Source organism: Capra hircus, chromosome 11 (genome assembly GCF_001704415.2).
Source record: "Capra hircus breed San Clemente chromosome 11, ASM170441v1, whole genome shotgun sequence".
NCBI classification, from domain to species: domain Eukaryota; kingdom Metazoa; phylum Chordata; class Mammalia; order Artiodactyla; family Bovidae; genus Capra; species Capra hircus.
This window is the reverse complement of record NC_030818.1, coordinates 44,289,114-44,310,137: the sequence shown is the minus strand read 5'-3', so window position 1 is coordinate 44,310,137 and position 21,024 is coordinate 44,289,114. Positions and strand designations below refer to the sequence as shown.

The window sequence follows — 21,024 nt, the reverse complement described above, 5'->3', positions numbered from 1 at the left end:
CTTTAAGCCAAATTTCCACTCTCCTCTTTGACTTCCACCAAGGGCTCCTTAGTTCTTCACTTTCTGCCATAAGGGTGGTGTCATCTGCATATCTGAGGTTATTGATATTTCTCCCAGCAATCTTGATTCCAGCTTGTGCTTCTTCCAGACCAGGGTTTCTCATGATGTACTCTGCATATAAGTTAAATAAGCAGGGTGACAATATACAGCCTTGATGTACTCCTTTTCCTATTTGGAACCAGTCTGTTGTTCCTTGTCCAGTTCTAACCGTTGCTTTCTGACCTGCATACAGATTTCTCAAGGGGCAGGTCAGGTAGTCTAGTATTCCCATCTCTTGAAGAATTATCCAGTTTGTTGTGATCTGCATAGTCAATAAAGCAGAAATAAATGTTTTTCTGGAACTCTTGCTTTTTCGATGATCCAGCAGATGTTGGCAATTTGACCTCTGGTTCCTCCGCCTTTTCTAAAACCAGCTTGAACATCTGGTAGTTCACGGTTCATGTACTGTTGAAGCCTGGCTCGGAGAATTTTGAGCATTACTTTACTAGCGTGTGAGATGAGTGCAATTGTACGGTAGTTTGAGCATTCTTTGGCATTGCCTTTCTTTGGGATTGGAATGAAAACTGACCTTTTCCAATCCTGTGACCACTGCTGAGTTTTCCAAATTTGCCGGCATATTGAGTGCAGCACTTTCACAGCATTATCTTTCAGGATTTGAAATAGCTCAATTGGAATTCCGTCACCTCCACTAGCTTTGTTCGTAGTGATGCTTTCTAAGGCCCACTTGGCTTCACATTCCAGGATGTCTGGCTCTAGGTGGGTGATCACCCCATTGTGATTATCTGGGTTGTGAAGATCTTTTTTGTACAGTTCTGTATATTCTTGCCACCGCTTCTTAATATCTTCTGCTTCTGTTAGGTCCATACCATCTCTGTCCTTTATTGAGCCCATCTCTGCATGAAATGTTCCCTTGGTATCTCTAATTTTCTTGAAGAGATCTCTAGTCTTTCCCATTCTATTGTTTTCCTCTATTTCTTTGCACTGATCACTGAGGAAGGCTTTGGAACTCTGCATTCAAATGGGTATATCTTTCCTTTTCTCCTTTGCTTTTTGGCTTCTCTTCTTTTCACAGGTATTTGTAAAGCCTCCACAGACAGCCATTTTGCTTTTTTGCATTTCTTTTTCTTGGGGATGGTCTTGATCCCTGTCTCCTATACAATGTCACGAACCTCCGTCCATAGTTCACCAGGCACTCGGTCTATCAGATCTAGTCCCTTAAATCTATTTCTCACTTCCACTGTATAATCATAAGGGATTTGATTTAGGTCATACCTGAATGGTCTAGTGGTTTTTCCCACTTTCTTCAATTTAAGTCTGAATTTGGCAATGAGTTCATGATCTGAGCCACAGTCAGCTCCCAGTCTTGTTTTTGCTGACTGTATAGAGCTGCTCCCAATCTTGTTTCTGCTGACTGTTTAAAGCTTCTCCATCTTTGGCTGCAAAGTTTATAATCAATCTGATTTCATTGTTGACGATCTGTTGATGTCCATCTGTAATCTTCTCTTGTGTTGTTGAAAAAGTGTTTGCTATGACTAGTGCGTTCTCTTGGCAAAACTATTAGCCTTTGCCCTGCTTCATTTTGTACTCCAAGGTCAAATTTGCCTGTTACTCCAATTATCTCGACTTTCTACTTTTGCGTTCCACATTTTCAAGACAAAGGATCATCAATCAAAATAACTTACTGACATTTTGCATAAAGTTAATGGAGGAAACTCAGCCCAGGTGAGCAGGTCACCACAACCCCCTGCAGAGGTGGGAAGGAGCACTATTCTTTTAAGAAGTTATGTTGCTAGCGCACAAGAAAGTTAAAAGAAAAGCCCTCTACTTTGGAGCAGGCACTCCCATCTTTGAGGGGGTCCAGTTAATGTGTAATGCAAACTGCTCATTAGGGAGGGAGAGAGAAAGCCAAGAGTGACACATAGAACTCTATGCTCCAAGTTTCTCATCCTGGCTTATGACTTTTTTATCAGCCAGTTTTACCTGATTAATCTTGAGTCCTCAACTTCTGAATTAATTGAACTGACAGGTACCTAGCATAGAGCAAAGGCATCCATTGCTGATCAAAATCAAGGGTTTCTTCATCTCAAGTCCCTCTGTGCTCTTCCTCTTTCACTTACTCCTTTTCAGTATATTCAACTAAAACAGATTAAGGTAGTAATTTTATGTGCTTGCCAAGGTATGCTTGGCAAGGTTGCTTTACTGTTCACACCCTCCGTTTCCTATCTGCCCACCTGAGCATAAGAACAAATAACAGTGCTTTTATTAAGTTGTTGGGAGAATAAGTCAGTACATGTGATGTTGAGCTGCAGGCCACAGGCCTTGCCCAGGTTCAAGACTAAAAGCCCAGAGTAAGCAACAGGAAGAAGCACAAGCTGGAATCAAGATTGCCGGGAGAAATGTCAACCTCAGATATGCAGATGACACCACCCTTATGGCAGAGAGTTAAGAGGAACTAAAAAGCCTCTTGATGAAAGTGAAAGAGGAGAGTGAAAAAGTTGGCTTAAAGCTCAACATTCAGAAATCGAAGATCATGGCATCCAGTCCCATCACTTCATGGCAAATAGATGGGGAAACAGTGGAGACAGTGTCAGACTTTATTTTGGGGGGCTCCAAAATCACTGCAGATGGTGATTGCAGCCATGAAATTAAGACACTCCTTGGAAGGAAAGTTAAGACCAACCTGGATAGCATATTCAAAAGCAGAGACATGACTTCGCCAACAAAGGTCCATCTAGTCAAGGCTATGGTTTTTCCAGTGGTCACGTATGGATGTGAGAGTTGGACTGTGAAGAAAGTTGAGCACCGAAGAATTGATGCTTTTGAACTGTGGTGTTGGAGAAGACTCTTGAGAGTCCCTTGGACTGCAAGATCAGCCCTGGGTGTTCTTTGGAAGGAATGATGCTAAAGCTGAAACTCCAGTACTTTGGCCACCTCAAGCGAAGAGTTGACTCATTGGAAAAAAACTCTGATGCTGGGAGGGATTGGGGGCAGGAGGAAAAGGGGCAGATGGCTGGATGGCATCACCGACTCGATGGACTTGAGTTTTAGTGAACTGCGGTAGATGGTAATGGACAGGGAGGCCTGGTGTGCTGCGATTCATGGGGTCGCAAAGAGTCGGACAGGACTGAGTGACTGAACTGAACTGAAGCGACGGGAACTTACCCACCTGAAGCGAGGTCTTGGAGCAACATCCCCAGGTGTGTAGCAGGACATAGGGGCAGGCTCACTCCCTTGGGGAAAGGGATACTACCAATTAGAGAGAACTTGACCTCCTGTTAGAGAAGGCAATGGCACCCCACTCCAGTACTCTTGCCTGGAAAATCCCATGGACGGAGGAGCCTGGTGGGCCACAGTCCATGGGGTCGCTAAGAGTCGGACATGACAGAGCGACTTCACTTTCACTTTTCACTTTCATACATTTGAGAAGGAAATGGCAACCCACTCCAGTGTTCTTGCCTGGAGAATCCCAGGGACCGGGGAGCCTGGTGAGCTGCTGTCTATGGGGTCGCACAGAGTCGGAAAGGACTGAAGCGACTTAGCAGCTGCAGCAGACCTCCTGTTGACTCATTATTTACCAAGGAAACCAGCAGAGGGACTCGCTCCTCACCATCCCTTAGATTAGTTAACATTAGCTAGGGTCTGGACCAAGTACCCTCCCAGACCAGCCACCCTTATTCACATCCAACAAACCTGAAACAAAACACACCATGATGGTTTCACTCTTTATAAAGAAAATAATTGCTCACTGTAGAAAATTTGGAAAAATGGAAAAATCAAAAAGGATAGCCTGTAAGAGGGCAGATTAGCTCTAAGTGTTGAATAAAACTATTTTAAAAGGATAAAAAGTATCCATAACCATAAATCCTGAACTCCCTGTATACACAGGATGTGATCTTTTCACTAATGAAAACATTTTCTACAACTTGTCTTAAAACTACGTCCGAAAAATTCAAATTCCAAAAGAGCGCTTAGATATAGCCGACTGGCGCCGCGGCGTGACGTCAGCACCGGGAACAGCACGTCCGGCTCGAGAGCCTGCGGGAGAGATATTTCCGGACGCAGCTGCTACCGGCCGGTGTCATCTTTAAGCACTTTCAACCGCGTCACACACCCCACGAGCTTCGCGTTCCCGCGCTGCGCAAGCGCGTTCACCTCTGCGCGCCGGCGTCCGCGGGTCTGCGCGGCGCCCAGGATTGACGCAGCTCTCACGCATGCACGCACCCACGCAGGCGCGTCGCCCTCTCTCCGGCGACGGCGCTGCGTCACGGACCTTCGGGCGGCGCGCTCCCGAGACGACGGCGGCCGCTGCGGCCTCGGCGCTGGCGTTCGTTATCCAGAGCCCAGTCGGCGGCAAGATGAGGCGCAGCAAGGCCGACGTGGAGCGATACATCGCTTCGGTGCAGGGCTCTGCCCCGTCACCCCGGGAGGTGAGCGGGCCGGGGCCATGGCCTCCGGGCGGGCCCACGGCGGCGGCGCCATGTCCCCCGCTGAGGCGCGGCCGGGCGGCCGGCGGCGGGCGGGAGACGGGGAGGCGGCGGGCGGGCGTTGGCGCTCTCTGTTTCTCTTCTTCCTCTTTCGTTATCTGCTCTTCGTTCCCGGCGCTCGGGCGTCCTGGGCTCCACGCCGAGGCGCAGCCGCCCCGCCGCCTCTCACTCACCGCTTTGGAAGCTGCTTTCCGGGCATTTTGTTTTTCAACGGAGTTCCTGGGGTTCTGAGTTTCTGTCCGGGCCTTGTTTCTGGAGTAGACTCTGTGGCCTTCCGACGACGTCTCTCGGGGTACTCTGCCATCTCCGGCGTAGTTTGGGAGCTGGGTGCCCAGGGGATCCCGCGGACCTTGATGCCAGAGGGTGGGCGGAGGGGGCGCCGGACCCGGAGTCGCTGCCCAGGGCCGAGTCGCAGCTCCGCCAAGTACGCGCTGTGGGATTCGAGACAACTGCCGCTTATTTCATTAATAGGTTGGGAGTTAGGGTATCGATAGGAGTTTTTAGGATGGGCTATGATAAACATTTAGGGCAGTGCTTGGCACGTGGTAAGCTCTCAGTAGATGTGGCTGTTACAGGGACAGTCATTCCAGGTGTTCTGGGCCGGAGCCTGTGCGAATAAAGATGTATGAGGAAATTAAAACCAGCGAACAGTCAGGATTGTAACGGCACCGTAATAGTGTCTTGGTTACCACATACTAGGCATATATTATTTTACTTTGTGCTCCCGACAACCCTACGGCTGTTGGGACCTGGGGAATTCAAGATACTTTTCCGGGGGCACATGGTAACCCAGCAGGATTTTGGCAGTGGGTGTGATTTCTTTCTTTCAGGAGTATGGAGTGGGTTACAGCCTATGGCTCTGGAGGAGGGGAATAGGTGCCAACCTTCAGATTGTAACTTCCAGCTGCTGGCATAGCTGTGAACAAATGTACCTACCATAGTCAAAAACAGGAGCTCATTAAACATTCTCTGTCCCTGAAACTGATGTGGCCGTTTCTTTTTTTTCCTTCTAAAGCAAGTTAAGCGCTTTTAAGAAATTTTTAGTGGGCACCCTGGCTCTCCAAAGCCTTAAAAACCACTGTCTAGACAGGAATTAGAATGTTCTTTGAACTAGGGAACTTTTCCATCAATAAAGAAGAGTGGGCACTAAACTTTAAGGATTGGTTATTATTGTCACCTCTTTTACATTTATAGAGTATTATAATCAGATGTTTTTCTTCAGACAAGGAGAAATCATTGACTTTTGAACCTGGGGACTTAAGTGGGATATTGATTAGCAAGTGCAGTAGATAACTTTGGGTCCCAGATAAAGACCTAAAAGAGGTGCTTTAATCATAATAGAAATGTTTAAAATAATAATTCAAGGAGTTAACATCCTTTAACTAGCTATAGTTGGACTTTACCTGATATTTAGCAGCCTGATACCTGGATCTCAAGGACACAGACCAGGAAGAAAGGCTTCAGGTGGCAGGAGGAGAGGGTTAGGGGACAGCCACTGGGGGACCGATTCCACTTCCTGCAGGAGAAGCGCTTCTGCTATGATTGGAGTCACAGTTGTTGCACAAGCTGAAGGATTGCTAATGAACATCAGGAGAAAACTTTGATAGTCAGTGTCCTGGAGAGACACTGCAGGACAAGGTCCTAGGTGGACCTCTAGAGAAGCAGAGAGTAAAGAGAATCCCCAGATTCAGCTGTTTAAAATCTGGTGCTAAAATAGCAAAGTTTTTATTTGGTTTCAGTTGATTCATGGGGCTTCCCTTGTAACTTAGTAGAATCTGCCTGCAGTGCGGGAGACTGGGGTTTGATTCCTTTGTCGAGAGGATCCCCTGGAGAAGGAAATGGCAACCCACTTGGGTATTCTTGCCTGGAGAATCCCATGGACAGAGGAGCCTGGCAGGCTACAGTCTCTGGGCTCACAAGTGTTGGACACGACTGAAAGATTAAGCACACAGACTAAAATAGGACACTGAGGGAGGCCTCAGGTGCAGAGTTGATAAAGGCTGGCTTCTCAGGAGGTCCTGGGGTGAATCTCCAGGAATCGGGGATGGGTGTTCAGAGTAGGAAGGTCCCTTGCCCTCAGGATCCTGATTAACCTCAAGAAATGAACTGTGAAACTTTTAAATTAGACTTTGGTAAGAGTATATTAGGGCTTCCTGGCTTCCCAAGTAGGTCAGTGGTAAAGAATCCACCTGCCAGTACCGGAGACTCGGGCTTGATCCCTGTGTTGGGAAGATCCCATGAAGAAGGAAATGACTACCCATTCCAGTATTTCCTGGGAAACCCCATGGACAGAGAAGCCTGGTGGGCTACAGCCCATGGGGTCCAAAGAGTCGGACATAACTTAGCAACTGAAACAAAATAAGCAAAAACTTCGGAACACATGACAATAATGCTATAATCGTGGGTGTAAGTGAACATGGTGCTTTGGACAGGTTGGGAGGGAGATGGTAGAGGGAGCAGAGACAGTGGCTGTGAAGAGTATAAAAAGATTAGGGTGTCTGTACTTGGTACCCAGTTGGGCAGACACTGGCAATGTTGGACTAAGTGCTGTGATGGGTCCATAGTCATATATCTTCCCAGGCTTCCACTCATTTCTTTACTTCTTTTGTTTTGCCGTTTTCTACTCCTTTACACCTGCTTTTGATTTTGTTAGGACTTTGCAGGTGGTGCAGTTGGTAAAGAATCTGCCTGCCAATGCAGGAGGTGCAGGTTCCGTCCCTGAGTCTGGAAGATCCTCTGGAAGAGGAAATGGCAGCCCAGCCCACTCCAGTATTACTGCCTGGAAAGTTCCATGGACAGAGGAACCTGGCGGGCTACGGTCCATGGGGTCTCAAAGAGTTGAACGAGACTGAGCACACAAAACCAACACCTGCTTTTGCTTTTACTGAAAATATGATTTCCTTTTTTTTTCCCCTGGTGGCTTCTATTTAGTTTTCTTAGTTTTATATCTAGTTTTATATCTTAGTTTCTTAGTTTTGTATCTAGGTTTTTACTCCACGCCCCTGATTTCCTGCTTCTCAGAGGCAGCTTCACAGCTCTTAGTTATTTGTTCTACCTTAAACATCTGTATGTCATACTTCTGAGTAATGTACATACTACAGTTGCTCGTCGAACAGCACAGATCCACTTACATGAAGGGTTTTTTTGTGTTTTTTTCAATGAATACATAGAGCAGTGCTGTGGGATCCACAGTTGGCTGAATATGAAGATGTGGAACCTTGGATATATATGGAGGACCCAGGGTTCTGGAGGGAGAGTGTGTGTGTGTACAGGGGGACGACTGTTAAGTATCCATAGATTTTCAACTGTGCAGAGGGTCAATGCCCCTAATCCTTGCTTTGTTCTACTTTTCTCCATTTTAAACCCTTTCTACTGACAAAAAATGTCTTTACCTAATCTTTCATTGGGTTGTCAAATCTAGGTTTGAAATAATTTTTTTCTTCATTTTGAGAGCATTGCTGCATATTTGCAGTGTGCTGTTGGAGATTATATATGGTTCTTATTCTTGATAGCCTATAGGTTTTCTGGAAGTTTTCTTTCAGTTGACAAACTTACTTCCTTCACTTCTGGAACATCTTGTAGTTCATTGAGCATTTTTTTCTTCCTCTCTCCCTCTTTTTTTCCTGTTACCTTTCTGGTGTTCTTATTGACTGAAAAGTTGGTTCGGGTTTGGCCATCCACATTTTTCTGTCTTCTTTGTTTCTTCTGTTGTATTTTTTGATAGATTTCCTTTAACCTAACCTTCCAAGAGAACAGGATTAGGAACTCACTGTTGGGTACCTCAACTTTACTTGTCCTCTCTATAACCCTTACTCCTCACCCTTGTCAGGAATCCACAAATTTGGAGCCCATCGGTTTATAACAAACCCATTCGTTTCACCATTTGCAGAGAGTGTATATGAGAGGGGCAGTCTGTTGGCTGTGTAAGGTGAAGGGCAGTATGGTGTCTCTCAAGTCTGAATGTTCCTGTTTTCAGCCCCACATCAGTTGATGCTTAGCAGCTTAAGTGAATTCAGGTATTTGCTTCTAGTGGTGTGAAGTGTCATGGAAAGCAGCACTGAGGGAACCAGATTGTCCTGCTGTGTAGCCTTGGCTGTGCTCCTTCCTGGCTGTGTATACTTCAACAAGACGCTTAACCTACTGGACTTCAATTTCCTGTAAAATGAGACTGGAGGCAGAAATGATCAGGTTTCCTCCAAATTTCATGATTCTGTGTGTTAGTCTTTAATAATTGTTGCTTAATTATCTAAAGATAATCCTCTTTTAGTGAGATGTGCTGTGCTTAGTCACTCAGTCATGTCCAATTCTTTGCAACCCCGTGGACTGCACCTCGTCAGGCTCCTCTGTCCATGGGGTTTCTCCAGGGAAGAATACTGGAGGAGGTTGCCATGCCTCCTCCAGGGAATTTTCCCAACCCAGGGATTGGACTCAGGTCTCCCGCACTGTAGGCAGATTCTTTACCGTCTGAGCCTCCACCAAGTCATCCTATGTCACCCCTTCTCCTCCTGCCCTCAATCTTTGCCAGTATCAGGGTCTTTTCCAGTGAGTTGGCTCTTCACACCCAGTAGTCAAAGTATTGGAGCTTCAGCTTCAGCATCAGCACTTCCAATGAATATTAAGGGTTGATTTCCTTTAGGATTGACTTGTTTGAGCTCCTTGCTGTCCAAGGGACTCTCAAGAGTCTTCTCTAAAGTGACAGCTCAAAAGCATCAATTCTTTGGCCCTCAGCCACCTTTATGGTCCAGTTTCCCTGATAGTTCAGTTGGTAAAGAATCCAGCTGCAATTCAGGAGACCCTGGTTCAATTCCTGCGTGGGGAAGATCCGCTGGAGAAGGGATGAGCTACCCGCTCCCAGTATTCTTGGGCTTCCCTTGTGACTTAGCTGGTAAAGAATCTGCCTGCAATGAGGGAGACCTGGGTTCGATCCCTGGGTTGGGAAGATCCCCTGGAGAAGGGAAAGGCTGCCTATTCCAGTATTCTGGCCTGGATAATTCCACGGACTGTATAGTTCATGGGGTTGCAAAGAGTCGGACATGACTGAGTGATTTTCACTTTCACTTTTCTCACATATGTACATGACTACTGTAAAAAAGCCATAGCTTTGACTATACTGACCTTTGTCAGCAAAGTGATGGCCCTTCTTTCTAATACGATGTCTAGATTTGTCATAATTTTTCTTCCAAGGAGTAAGCGTCTTAATTTCATGGCTACAGTCACCATCTGTAGTAATTTTGGAGCCCAAGAAGATAAAGTCTGTCACTGTTTCCATTTTTTTCCCCCATCTATTTGCCATGAAGTGATGGAACCAGATGCCATGATCTTAGTTTTCTGAATGTTGAGCTTTAAGCCAACTTTTTCACTCTCCTCTTTCACTATCATCAAGAGGCTCTTTAGTTCCTCTTCTATTTCTGCCATAAGGGTGGTGTCATCTGCATATCTGAGGTTGTTGATATTTCTCCCAGCAGTCTTGATCCCAGCTTGTGATTCATCCAACCAAGCATTTCACTTGATGTCCTCTGCGTATAAGTTAAATAAGTAGGGTGACAGTGTGCAACCTTGATGTACTTCTTTCTCAATTTTGAACCGCTGTTTGATGTCCGATTCTAAGTGTTGTTTCTTGATCTGCATACAGGTTTCTCAGGAGGCAGGTAAGGTGGTCTGGTATTCCCACTCTTTAAGAATTTTTCACAGTTTGTTGTGATCAACACAGTCAAAAATTTAAGCATAGTCAATGAAGCAGATGTTTTTCTGGAATTCTCTTACTTTTTCTGTGATCCATTGGACTTTGGCAGTTTAACCTCTGGTTCCTCTGCCTTTTCTAAATCCAGCTTGTACATCTGGAAGTTCTCAGTTCACATACTGGTGGAGCCTAGCTTGAAGGATTTTGAACACCACCTTGCTAGCATGTGAGAAGAGCGCAATTGTGCGGTAGTTTGAGCATTCTTTGGCATTGCCATTCTTTGGGATTGAAATGCAAACTGATCTTTTCCAATCGTGTGGCCACTGCTCTGAGTTTTCCAAATTTGCTGGCATATTGAGTGCAGCACTTTAACAGCATCATCTTTTAGGATTTGAAATAGCTCAGCTGTATTTCCGTCACCTGCAGTAGCTTTGTTTATTGTAATACTTCTTAAGGCCCACTTGACTTCACATTCCAGGATGTCTGACTCTAGGTTAGTGATCACACCATTGTAGTTATCTAGGTCATTAAGATCTTTTTTTTCTATCATTTCAGTTCAGTTGCTCAGTCATGTCCGACTCTTTGCGATCCCATAAACCGCAGCATGCCAAGTCTCCCTGTCCATCACCAACTGCTGGAGTCTGCCCAAACCCATGTCTGTTGAGTTGGTGATGCCATCCAGCCATCTCATACTCTGTTGTCCCCTTCTCCTCCTGCCCTCAATCTTTCCCAGCATCAGAGAAAGGTTTTTTTGTATAGTTCTGTGTATTCTTGCCAGCTCTTCTTAATATCTTCTGCTTCTGTTAGATCCATACTGTGTCTGTCCTTTATCAAGCCCATCTTTGCATGAAATGTTCCCTTGGTATCTCTAATTTTCTTGAAGAGATCTCTAGTCTTTCCCATTCTGTTGTTTTCCTCTGTTTCTTTGCATTGATCCCTGAGGGAGGCTTTCTTATCTCTCCTTGCTTTTCTTTGGAACTCTGTATTCAGATGGGTATATCTTTCCTTTTCTCCTTTGCTTTTCACTTCTCTTCTTTTCTCAGCTATTTGTAAGGCCTCCTCAAAACAGCGATTTTGCCTTGTTGCATTCTTTTTCTTGGGGATGGTTTTGATCACTGTCTTGTTCAGTGCTACAAACCTCCATCCATAGTTCTTCAGACACACTATCAGAACTAATCCCTTGAATCTGTCACTCTTTTTTTTTAACTCTGTCGCTTCTACTGTATAATCGTAAGGGATTTGATTTTGGTCCTACCTGAAAGGCCTAGTGGTTTTTCCTACACTCTTCAATTTAAGTCTGAATTTTACAAGTACAGGCGCATGATCTGAGCCACTTACAGTAATCTACTGTCTGTATAGACCACATTTTGTTTATCCCTTTATCTGTTGAAGGACACTTGTTTCTGCCTTTTGGCTATTGTGGGTAATGCTGCTGTGAACATGGGTGTGCAGATATCTATTTGAGATTTTGTTTTTAACTCTTGAATTTGTATCCATGAGTAGAATTGCTGGGTTGTAATCTGCGTTTAACTTTAGATAAATTGCAAACTGTTTTCCATAGTGGCTGCACCATTTTATATCTCCATCAGCAGTGTAAGAGGATTTCAGTTTCTCTACATTCTTTTTTCTTCTTCTTCTTCTTTTTAAAATTATAGCCATCCTGGTAGGGGTTTTTTATTGTGGCTTTGATGTGCATTTTCTTGATTACCAATAATGTTGAGCATCTTTTCATGGCTTATTGGTTATTTGCATATCTTCTTTAGTGCAGTAGCTACCTAAGCCCTTTGCTTTGGGCTTCTTAATTGAATATTTGTCTGTTATTGAGTTGTAGAAATACTTTATATCTTTTGGATATAATTTCCAAATGTTTTTTCTCATTCTATAAGTTGTCCTTTCACTTTTTTTTGGATTGTCAGTTGATGCAAAACGTTTTTAATTTCAGTGAATCTCATTTTATCTGTTGTGTCTTATGTTTTTTGGTGTTATATCTAAGAGTACATTGCCAAATTTGAGCTAACGGAGATTTAACCCTATGTTTTCTTCTGAGAGTTTTATGGATTTTAATTCTTAATGTTGGCCCATTTTGAGTTAGTTTGTATACATGGTGTGAGGAAGAGGGTGCGATTTCATTCTTTTGCATGTGGAAAATCAATTGTATCATCACCGTCTGTTGAAGAGACTGTTTTCTTTCCGTTGAATAGACGTGGCATGCTTGTCAGACATTAGTTGTCCATAGCTTTATGGGCTTGTTTCTGAACTCTGTTTTGTTTAGTTGGTCTGTATGTCTCTCCTTAAATCAGTGGCATGTTGTTTTGATTGCTGTAGTCTTGTAGTAAGTTTTGCATTGGAGAAGTGGTATGTCTTTCAACTTTGTTCTCTTTCAAGAGTGTGTTTGGGGCCTCTTATAATACCATATGAATTTGAGAATTGACCTTTCTATTTCTTCAGAAAAGGCTGTTGGAATTTTCATGAGATTGCGTTGAATCTGTAGATTCCTTTGGGTGGTATTCACCCATTGGTAATATTAGGTCATCCTGTTCATGAACACACCTTTCCATTTATTTAGGCTTTTAATTCCTTTCAGCAGTGTTTTAAATTTATCAGCATACAGGTTTTTTGCCTCTTTGGGTAACGTTACTCCCAGGTATTTGATTCTTTCATAAGCTTTTGTGACTGGAATTGCTTAATCAGTTCACTCTTCTGCTTGTTCAGCACAGCTGACTGTTGTGTGCTAATCTTGTGGCCTGCAGTGTTGCTGGATTAGCTTTTTAGCTAATAGTTTTCTTGTGAATTTTTGGGGACTTTATATAGGATTGCATCATCTATGGATATTGATAGTTTTGCTGCTTCCTTTCAATTCAGTTTTATTTTGTTTTTGTTTCTGTAATTTCTTTCCTGTCTGAAATTGTTCTGATTAAAACTTCCAACTCAGTGTTGAATAGAAGCACTGAAAGCCATTCCTGATCTTAAAGGGAAAGCCTTTAATCTTTCATCCTTGAGTGTGGTGTTGCTATTGGTGTTGTTTAGTCGCTAAGTCTTGTCTGACTCTTTTGTGACCCTATGGACTGTAGCCTGCCAGAAATCCCCTACAGAAATCCCTCTGTCCATGGGATTTCCCAGGCAAGGATATTGTAGTGGGTTGCCATTTCTTTCTTCAGTGGATCTTCCCAACCCAGATATTGAATCTGCATCTCCTGCTTGGCAGGCAGATTCTTTACCACTGGCACCACCTGGAAAGCCCTGAGCATGATGTTAGCTGTGAGCTTTTCATTAATGACCTTTATCATGTTGAGGATATTCTTTGCTTTCTGAGAGAATCAGTTGTCTGAGAATTTTTATCATGAATGAATGTTGGATTTTGTCACATACTGTTTTTCCTTTGATGGCACTTGACGTGGTCTTGCAGTTTATTTCCTTTGTTTTTTAATGTGATGTATTAGTTAACTCATTGTCTTGTATGAAATCAACCTTGCATTCCTGGGACAAAAATCCCTGTTGATTATGGTGTATAATAGTTTTGATGTGTTCTTGGTTCATTTTGCTGAGGAAAATTTGTGGAAAATTAGAGTTAAATTTTTTTTTTAGTAGACTTAGAACAGTTTTAGGTTCAGAGCAAAATTGTAAGGAAGGTGGTTTTCCCGCATTCGTCCTGCTGCCCCAGTGTCAGCATTTCCCACAAAATAGAACACTTGTTACAGTTGATGAACTTAAAATATTTTCATCCGAAGTCCACGGTTTACCTTAGGGTTCACTCTTGGTGTTGTACAGTCCTGGGTTTTGACAAATGTATAAGGACATGTATTCATTGTTATTGTGTCATACATAGTAGCTTCGCTGCCCTAAAGATCCTCTGTGTTTTGCTGTTCATACCTTCTTCCCTGCAGGCCCAGGCTACCACTAATGTTTTTACTGTCTCTGTAGTTTTGCCTTTTCCAAAACGTAATATAGTTGGAATCCTAAGAATGTAGCCTTTTCAGATTGGTTTAAGTTTCCTTGGTGGTTTAAGTTTCCTTCATGTCTCTTTATAGCTTCATTGCCATCTGAAACACTACCTGTTGTGGCTCTGTTGTTCTGCCTAGGTGGGATTCTTAGACGCGTTCAGTCAGAACCTAACTGATGTTCTGTTTGACTAGGTTGCTCTTCAGGCAAACTCATGCCCCCGTTGTGTGAACCATGGTTCCTCTTGTTCTGAGGAGGCTTGTTAAGGAAACAACCATTATCATTAGAGTAAAACCAACCTGTCTCATGAACCCAGTTTACATTGAGTGCATATGTAAATGCAGTTGTGTTACTGAGTGAATGATTCAATGGTAGGTGAGTTCTCTACAAGGATATCAAGACATGACATCAGCAAGACATGACCAAAGGTGAGTTCTTTCAATGTTTGACTGCCTAAAGGCAGTATGGTAACTTTTCTGATAACCTTAAAACTAAAAAGATCAAAAGGATTGGGAGAACCCTCTTTCAGAGTCTTTAATCCTAGTAAAAATCTAGATAAAATGAGTTTTTCCTGTTTGCTTCACTGGAATTTCACTCTCTACTCAGCTTGGTTTAATATATACTTGTGTGAAGCTCTGATAGGTGTACTGGACCTAACTGCCCATGGTGAGAGGCACCATGGGCCCTCCACTCGCTCTGCTTTTCATATCTGTTCCTGTACCAGACATGAGTCACACATGCCCTACTGGGTGCTCTTCCTCAGTTGATCTCAGACTCACTTCCCCTGGTTCTCCTTTGACTAGGTTAGTGAGAATCTTGGTCATGTATTCATACATGTCTCTGATTAGATGACGAAGCGTTGGCTACCTTAAGAGATTCATAGTTACTGTGCCATTTATTTAACTTCATTGAATTTCTTCACTCTGACATTGAATGTACTGGGCAAAAACCATGTCATATCAGTACCTACTGTTGCCTTTGGTTAAATTAAATAGACCTCAGGGCTGCCTCAGTTGGAGAGTTGCATTCTGGTTTTAGTCACTGGTTTTAGACCATAGCGTGCATGGGGCAGACAAGATAGAGTTGGAGAGCTAGGCAGATGCTGTGTCATGCTAGTCTTTGGTGAGAAATAGGGATATTTTCAAAGTGTAATGGAACATGAAAAAGGAGTTACAGTTTTAAATACACAGTGTCGTTTGTGTTATGTTTTGACAAATTAACTTTGAGAGGGAGACAGGAATAGCCATGTCAGTCATCCCAGAGAGGTGACAGCAGGCTTGGACTTTGACAGTAGCAGTAGAGATGAGAAAAACGTGGATTGAAGTAACCCGGAAGGTAGAGCTGGCACATCCTGATCGTTTGCACATAAGTTCAGAGCTCAGGAGAATCACAGACGTATCTGAGAGTCAGGGTAGTCCTCGGTGAGATGGATCATATGTCCCAGATGAGACACTCTTAAGAGAGAAGAGGAGTTGGAGAGGGAATGACCACCATGGCAGAAGTGAAGTGAGGAGAACCTGTGTTCGTTGAAGACATGAGAAGATTGTTTCAGGAAGATGGGTGCCATTCAGGAGTGTCTTGTGTAGAGTTCATAAAAAGGAGAAAATGGAAATACTTCATAGTAAACAGTGGAGCAGTGGTAAATTTTTGCAGTTCACCTGCCCCAGGTAACCACCTCTGCACATTAATCAGGTTTCTAGTCAAATATCCCCCTTCCCGAGACCTTCCCTGACAAGTTTGTCTCTTTCCCATTGTATAAATTATGTGATGCCTTGTCTGAGCGCCTCCTCCCTCACCAGCTAAGGGAGGAGAAACTCCCAGCTAGATAGGCACTATTAGGGTGCCTGTGCTTTGTGGGATAAGTACTGATTGTAGATTTGTCAAAATGAGGTGTTCTGTAGAGAACTGATGAGGTGCTGTAAGAGCATTCTGTCCTGCCTCCATGGAGATTACTGTCTGCTTGTCATCCTTCTTGAAGTGCAGGCTTCCTGCTTGAAGACAGACTTTGTTTACTGCCAATTCCCCAGCATTCAAAATGGTGCCTAGAGACTAGTAGGCACAGCAACATCTAACATCCATATTATTTAGAAATAAAATCAGTAAATGAAAACTTTGCTTTTTTTACATAATACATTGATTTTTATTTTTCTGTGTCCTTCTATCATTTTCAAAATAAGGTGTTTGATGCTCTATACTTTTATCATGTATATATGACATCATCTGGTGTGCTCCAGCATTATAGACTTTGGAGCCTGTAGACATAAAAGAACCAGGGTGTGGACTTGGATTATTATCAGGAAAATTAATACCAGGAAAAGCAGGTTTTATTTCTGCCTCTCCAGCTCCTTGAGTATAAGATAATGGTCTGTGGAGAGGTCAGTGACGGGACCCAGAAGCCCCAGTGCCTCAGTGGCTCTGCAGTACTTTGTTACTCTTCCTCCGTAAAGGTGTGCGCATGGCAGGAGCAGTGAGGTCTCTCTGGTGTACTTCTTCTCTGCCAGGAAAGCGGGCTCTGTCTGTTTACTTGTCTGTAAAGTGAGAGGAACACCACACAGTTCCTGAGATTTCTTGCTGATATATAAATTCTTAATTTCTGATGTCATCTTGTCTTGTTTTTCTTTAATTTGTTTGTTGTTTCATGAGAATTAGACGTAGTTTCGTGATTTTAGAACATGTATGCATTTCTACAGGCAGTTTTTACCTTTTAAGTGCTAGGTTGCTTGTGTGCTCAATCTTGTCCAACTCTTTGTGACCCCATGAACTATAGCCCACCAGGCTCTTCTTTTTCAGTCAAGAATACTGAGTGGGTGTTAACATTGTTAGAACAGATTTTAGTTCTTGTGAAAAACATGCAAAATTTGAAATATGAAGAATGAAATAATTCTTAATTTTTTTTTTTAGAAGTCAATGAAAGGATTCTATTTTGCAAAGCTGTATTATGAAGCTAAAGAATATGATCTTGCTAAAAAGTAAGTACCAAACTGTCAACTTAGCTTAAGTCTAAGACCAAGGCATTTTCTTATGTTCTTCTTTGAAATGGATAAAAATGGGTGTTTTAGCAGTTCTTCCTAAGTATGTCCTGGAAATGAGGGATTCGTCCCTCAAATTGATGGTGAGGACAAGATTGGATTATGTGAAGATTGAGTCTAGAATGATGCTTTCTACATGCTTGCTGCTTGTCCCTACCTCGGGCGAGAAATCGTCTGGCATTAAACTTTCTCTAGAGATTGTTCTGGGTTAGAATAAAAGAGAACCATGCTTATATCTTGATTTCTTTCTTGTTAGCTATCTGCTACTTTCATCAATTCCTGGGTGGGAGAATAGCTTGTGTCAAAAATAACTTTAGTTGACTACTAGTGAGTGATCCTCCAAGGCCAAGAAGGTTGGTGATCTGATCTACTGATTTTCAGTAGCTTAAAGCTGGAAATTAAGAGGGAGGTAGGCTATTGAAGGCATTGCTGGGAAGATGAAAATTTTGTTAAAATGTTAGCACCTTTATTGACCTAGCAGCTGTAGTTCCTTACTTTATAAAATGACACTTTTTCCTTCAGTGTTGATCTTTGGTCTGATTCTTCCTGTGATAATGTTCACTGGGCCTAGAAGACGCGTATCAATCATCTGAATTTGGTGGTGTACTGAGTGACTCCTGTGCAGTCCCCTTAGATGTTACTGTTGAAAAGATAAACAGATTATCTTAGTGGTTGTTTGGGAATTAGTGCTCTTTAGTATTTTGCATTATGATAACTTAAAGATTTACTGTAGTCACTTTGTAATTTCTCTGCAAAACTTTTTAGTGCTTTACCAAAGTGTAATAGGAAAAAAGGTAACTTAGTGTTCATTTCTTATGAGTGGGTAGCACTGAGGAAAACTTTTGGTGAATGTAGCATTTAATGACAAAGTGAGTGTGTCCTTGATTTTGTATGTGTGTCTGTCTAGATGCTGTTTATGAGTGTGTATAGGTGCTCTTTACTGTGTGTGTGGTCTGGTGTTCTTGTATGTGTGTGTCTGTCAACTTTGTGTGTGTGTATGTGTAGGTGCTATTGACTTTGTGTTTAGGTGCTGTCGAGTGTGTGGGTGGGTGGTGGGTGGGTGGGTGGTGTGTGGGTGTGTGGGTGCTGTCTGTTTCTCCCTGTGGATGCTTCTGAATTGTCTGCATACTCTAAATAAATCGTGATGTTCAGCAGAAAACAGTAGAAATTACTTCAGTGGTTGCTTAGTGTAAGATATTCTCTATGCATTTAAACACAGTTCTAAATGTGGTATTTTAAAGATTGTTTTTATATTATTATTTCTGAACAGATATATATCTACATATATTAATGTGCAAGAAAGGGATCCCAAAGCTCACAGATTTCTCGGTCTTCTTTACGAAGTAGAGGAAAACATAGAGAAAGCTGTTGAATGTTACAAGGTAAACTGTGTAAGGTTAGAACATAACCACACTCATAATGTCCAGGTTAATTTATGTAGTAAATAATTCAAGTATGTTTTATGGATGTCTTGAAAACAAGCACTCATATCATCATACTATTAAGCAAAACAGCTTGAAACAGATTTTAAAATATTTGGCGCATAGAGTGCTGTATTTTGTCATGGAGAGGTTAGCACTTGGAAAAGAATATTAACACTTATAAATTTTAAGTTTACCATGGTGAGAAATGTATGGTTCCTTTCCTCCCCTCCTTCCTTTTCTTTTTTGCATTTACCAAATAAAAAAATTTTTATTCATTTTCAAAAAACTTGCAGACAGTTTAATTTTAACAACTTTGAAATAACATGTCATTTAGAAATAGAGTTTGTAATGGAGTACTTGTGAAGTTTTTTAATTTTGTGTATGAGTGTATAGACTTTAGGAATCCTACTAATTTCTTAATTGTTTTTGGTATCAGCGTTCAGTGGAGTTAAACCCAACACAGAAAGATCTTGTGTTGAAGATTGCAGAATTGCTCTGTAAAAATGATGTTACTGATGGAAGAGCTAAATACTGGGTTGAACGAGCAGCTAAACTTTTTCCAGGAAGTCCTGCAATTTATAAACTAAAGGTAAAAAACTAAAGAAAACAAAGCATATAATAAAAGCAGTTGGAGAAAACTTACAGACACAGCTATTGCTAGTACTTGGAATTTAAATGACTTAAGTAGTAATATGTAAACTTGTGTGTAGGGCGGGGCAGGGGGATCCTAGGGGTATAGACCTTTAGTTGTATATAAGTCTGGGGGTGTGACATAAGAGCTGTGACCATCAGCAATAGTACTGCAGTGTACATGAGGCAGAGTAATTGTTGCTGTGGAGGTGATGGCCATTCCACAGTGTATGAGGTGTCACAGTGTGTTGTTTCACTAGGAACCAGTTTGCTTTCCAAGTGGCATCTCATCTCCCTTTGCAGTGATTACTGTTTTAGGGATTTTACTGTTCCTTATCTATTAGTAGATGGTGGAGCTGAGAATTATTATAAATTGATCTCTGTCTGGTATAAAAGTTTCACTTCATTGGGTGAAAATTACCCAGAAGGTGACAGTTTCAAAGAACCATTATATAAATGTGGGAAGGACTGTGTTATAGGATAGTGAGGTTTTCAAGCAGAAGTTAAAAGTTTCTCTAGTGTGTTATAGATGACTACTAAAAGTGATAGAAATTTGTTGCTAATGTATTAACTGGCTCTGCATGTTATTCTTTACTGAGTGAAATATAGTTTACTAGGAGACTTTTTGGAGAAAGACTTTCCAAAATGTGCTAGACAAACAGAATTTTAACTGTAATTTTAATTGTCTGTTGGTTCCCCCTGCTGTGCAGCTTATTCAATCTTGGTTCCCCAACCAGAGATTGAAACCAGGGCCCCTGCAGGAAGAGCGCTGAGTCCTAACCACTGGACTTTCAGGGAATTCTCATATATATTGTTTTTAAAAGTACCCCCACCCCTCATTTATACGTATTTCCAATAGAATTTTTAAGTGTTTTTTATTGAAATAATTATAGATTTTTCTCAGGAAGTTGCAGAGGTTGTACAGAAAGGTCCTGAGTGTGTTCCATCCAGTCAGAAACACGAATGGCTCAATGGTGGTTCCATCTTGGTGTCATTGTTGAACAGTCACCACAGGGTTTGGCATGGGTGCAGTACACATGTAGTCCTTGTTCCACCCGTCACGTGTAGACAGACGTGCATATCCAGCACTGCATCACCATGGGGGTGTCTTTCATGCCTCCGTTTCTGTGGTCACATCCACCTCTCCTTCCCATCATCCTTAGCTTCTGCCAACTGGCAATTTGTTCTCTGTCTTTATAATTTGTAACTAAAAAATGTCATATGAATAGAAGCAGGCATCATGTGACCTTTTGTAGTTGGCTCTTCATTCTGCATGGTACCCTTGAGACCTTTCAAGTTGTGTGTGTCAGGATAGATTCCTTCCTTTTTGCTGAGTAGTATGTACTCATACGGTGTGTTCCACCATTGAACCATTTACTTTGGGGGGAAATTCTGTGTTTCCAATTTTTAGCTATTACACATCAGGTATAAACAATTGTGTACACATTTTTAAATCAAAAGTGTCTTTAAAAGCCATGGAGAGGGACTTCCCTCATGGTCCAGTAGTTAAGACTTCACCTTCCAAAGCAAGAGGTGCAGGTTCTAACCCTGGTTGAGAAGGTAAGATCCCACATGCCTCATGGCCAAAAAGTAAAGTGTAAAACAGAAGCAATATTGTAACAAATTTAATAAAGACTTTGAAAATGGTCCACATTTGAAAAATTAAAAAAAAATAAAAGCCATGGAATAAATACTAGTAACATTATCTTTTTTCTCTCCTTGTGGTAAGCGCCTGGGTTATAAGTATTAATCAAAAATGTTTCATGGTGCAGATTTCT

The 21,024-nt window shown here is 42.2% G+C and overlaps 1 protein-coding gene across 3 annotated transcripts in view; it reads left to right on the top strand.

The window, feature by feature from the left end:
• LOC102172632 (E3 SUMO-protein ligase RanBP2) overlaps positions 4,297-21,024 on the top strand; it is a 58,312-nt gene continuing 41,584 nt past the window's right edge. For all 3 annotated transcript variants that reach the window (XM_018055302.1, XM_018055301.1, XM_018055300.1), the window contains exons 1-4: positions 4,297-4,487; positions 17,065-17,132; positions 18,463-18,574; positions 19,053-19,205. In XM_018055302.1, coding sequence (XP_017910791.1) covers positions 4,416-4,487; positions 17,065-17,132; positions 18,463-18,574; positions 19,053-19,205 — 405 coding nt within the window. In that variant the 5' untranslated portion in view covers positions 4,297-4,415. The remainder of the gene's footprint in view (positions 4,488-17,064; positions 17,133-18,462; positions 18,575-19,052; positions 19,206-21,024) is intronic.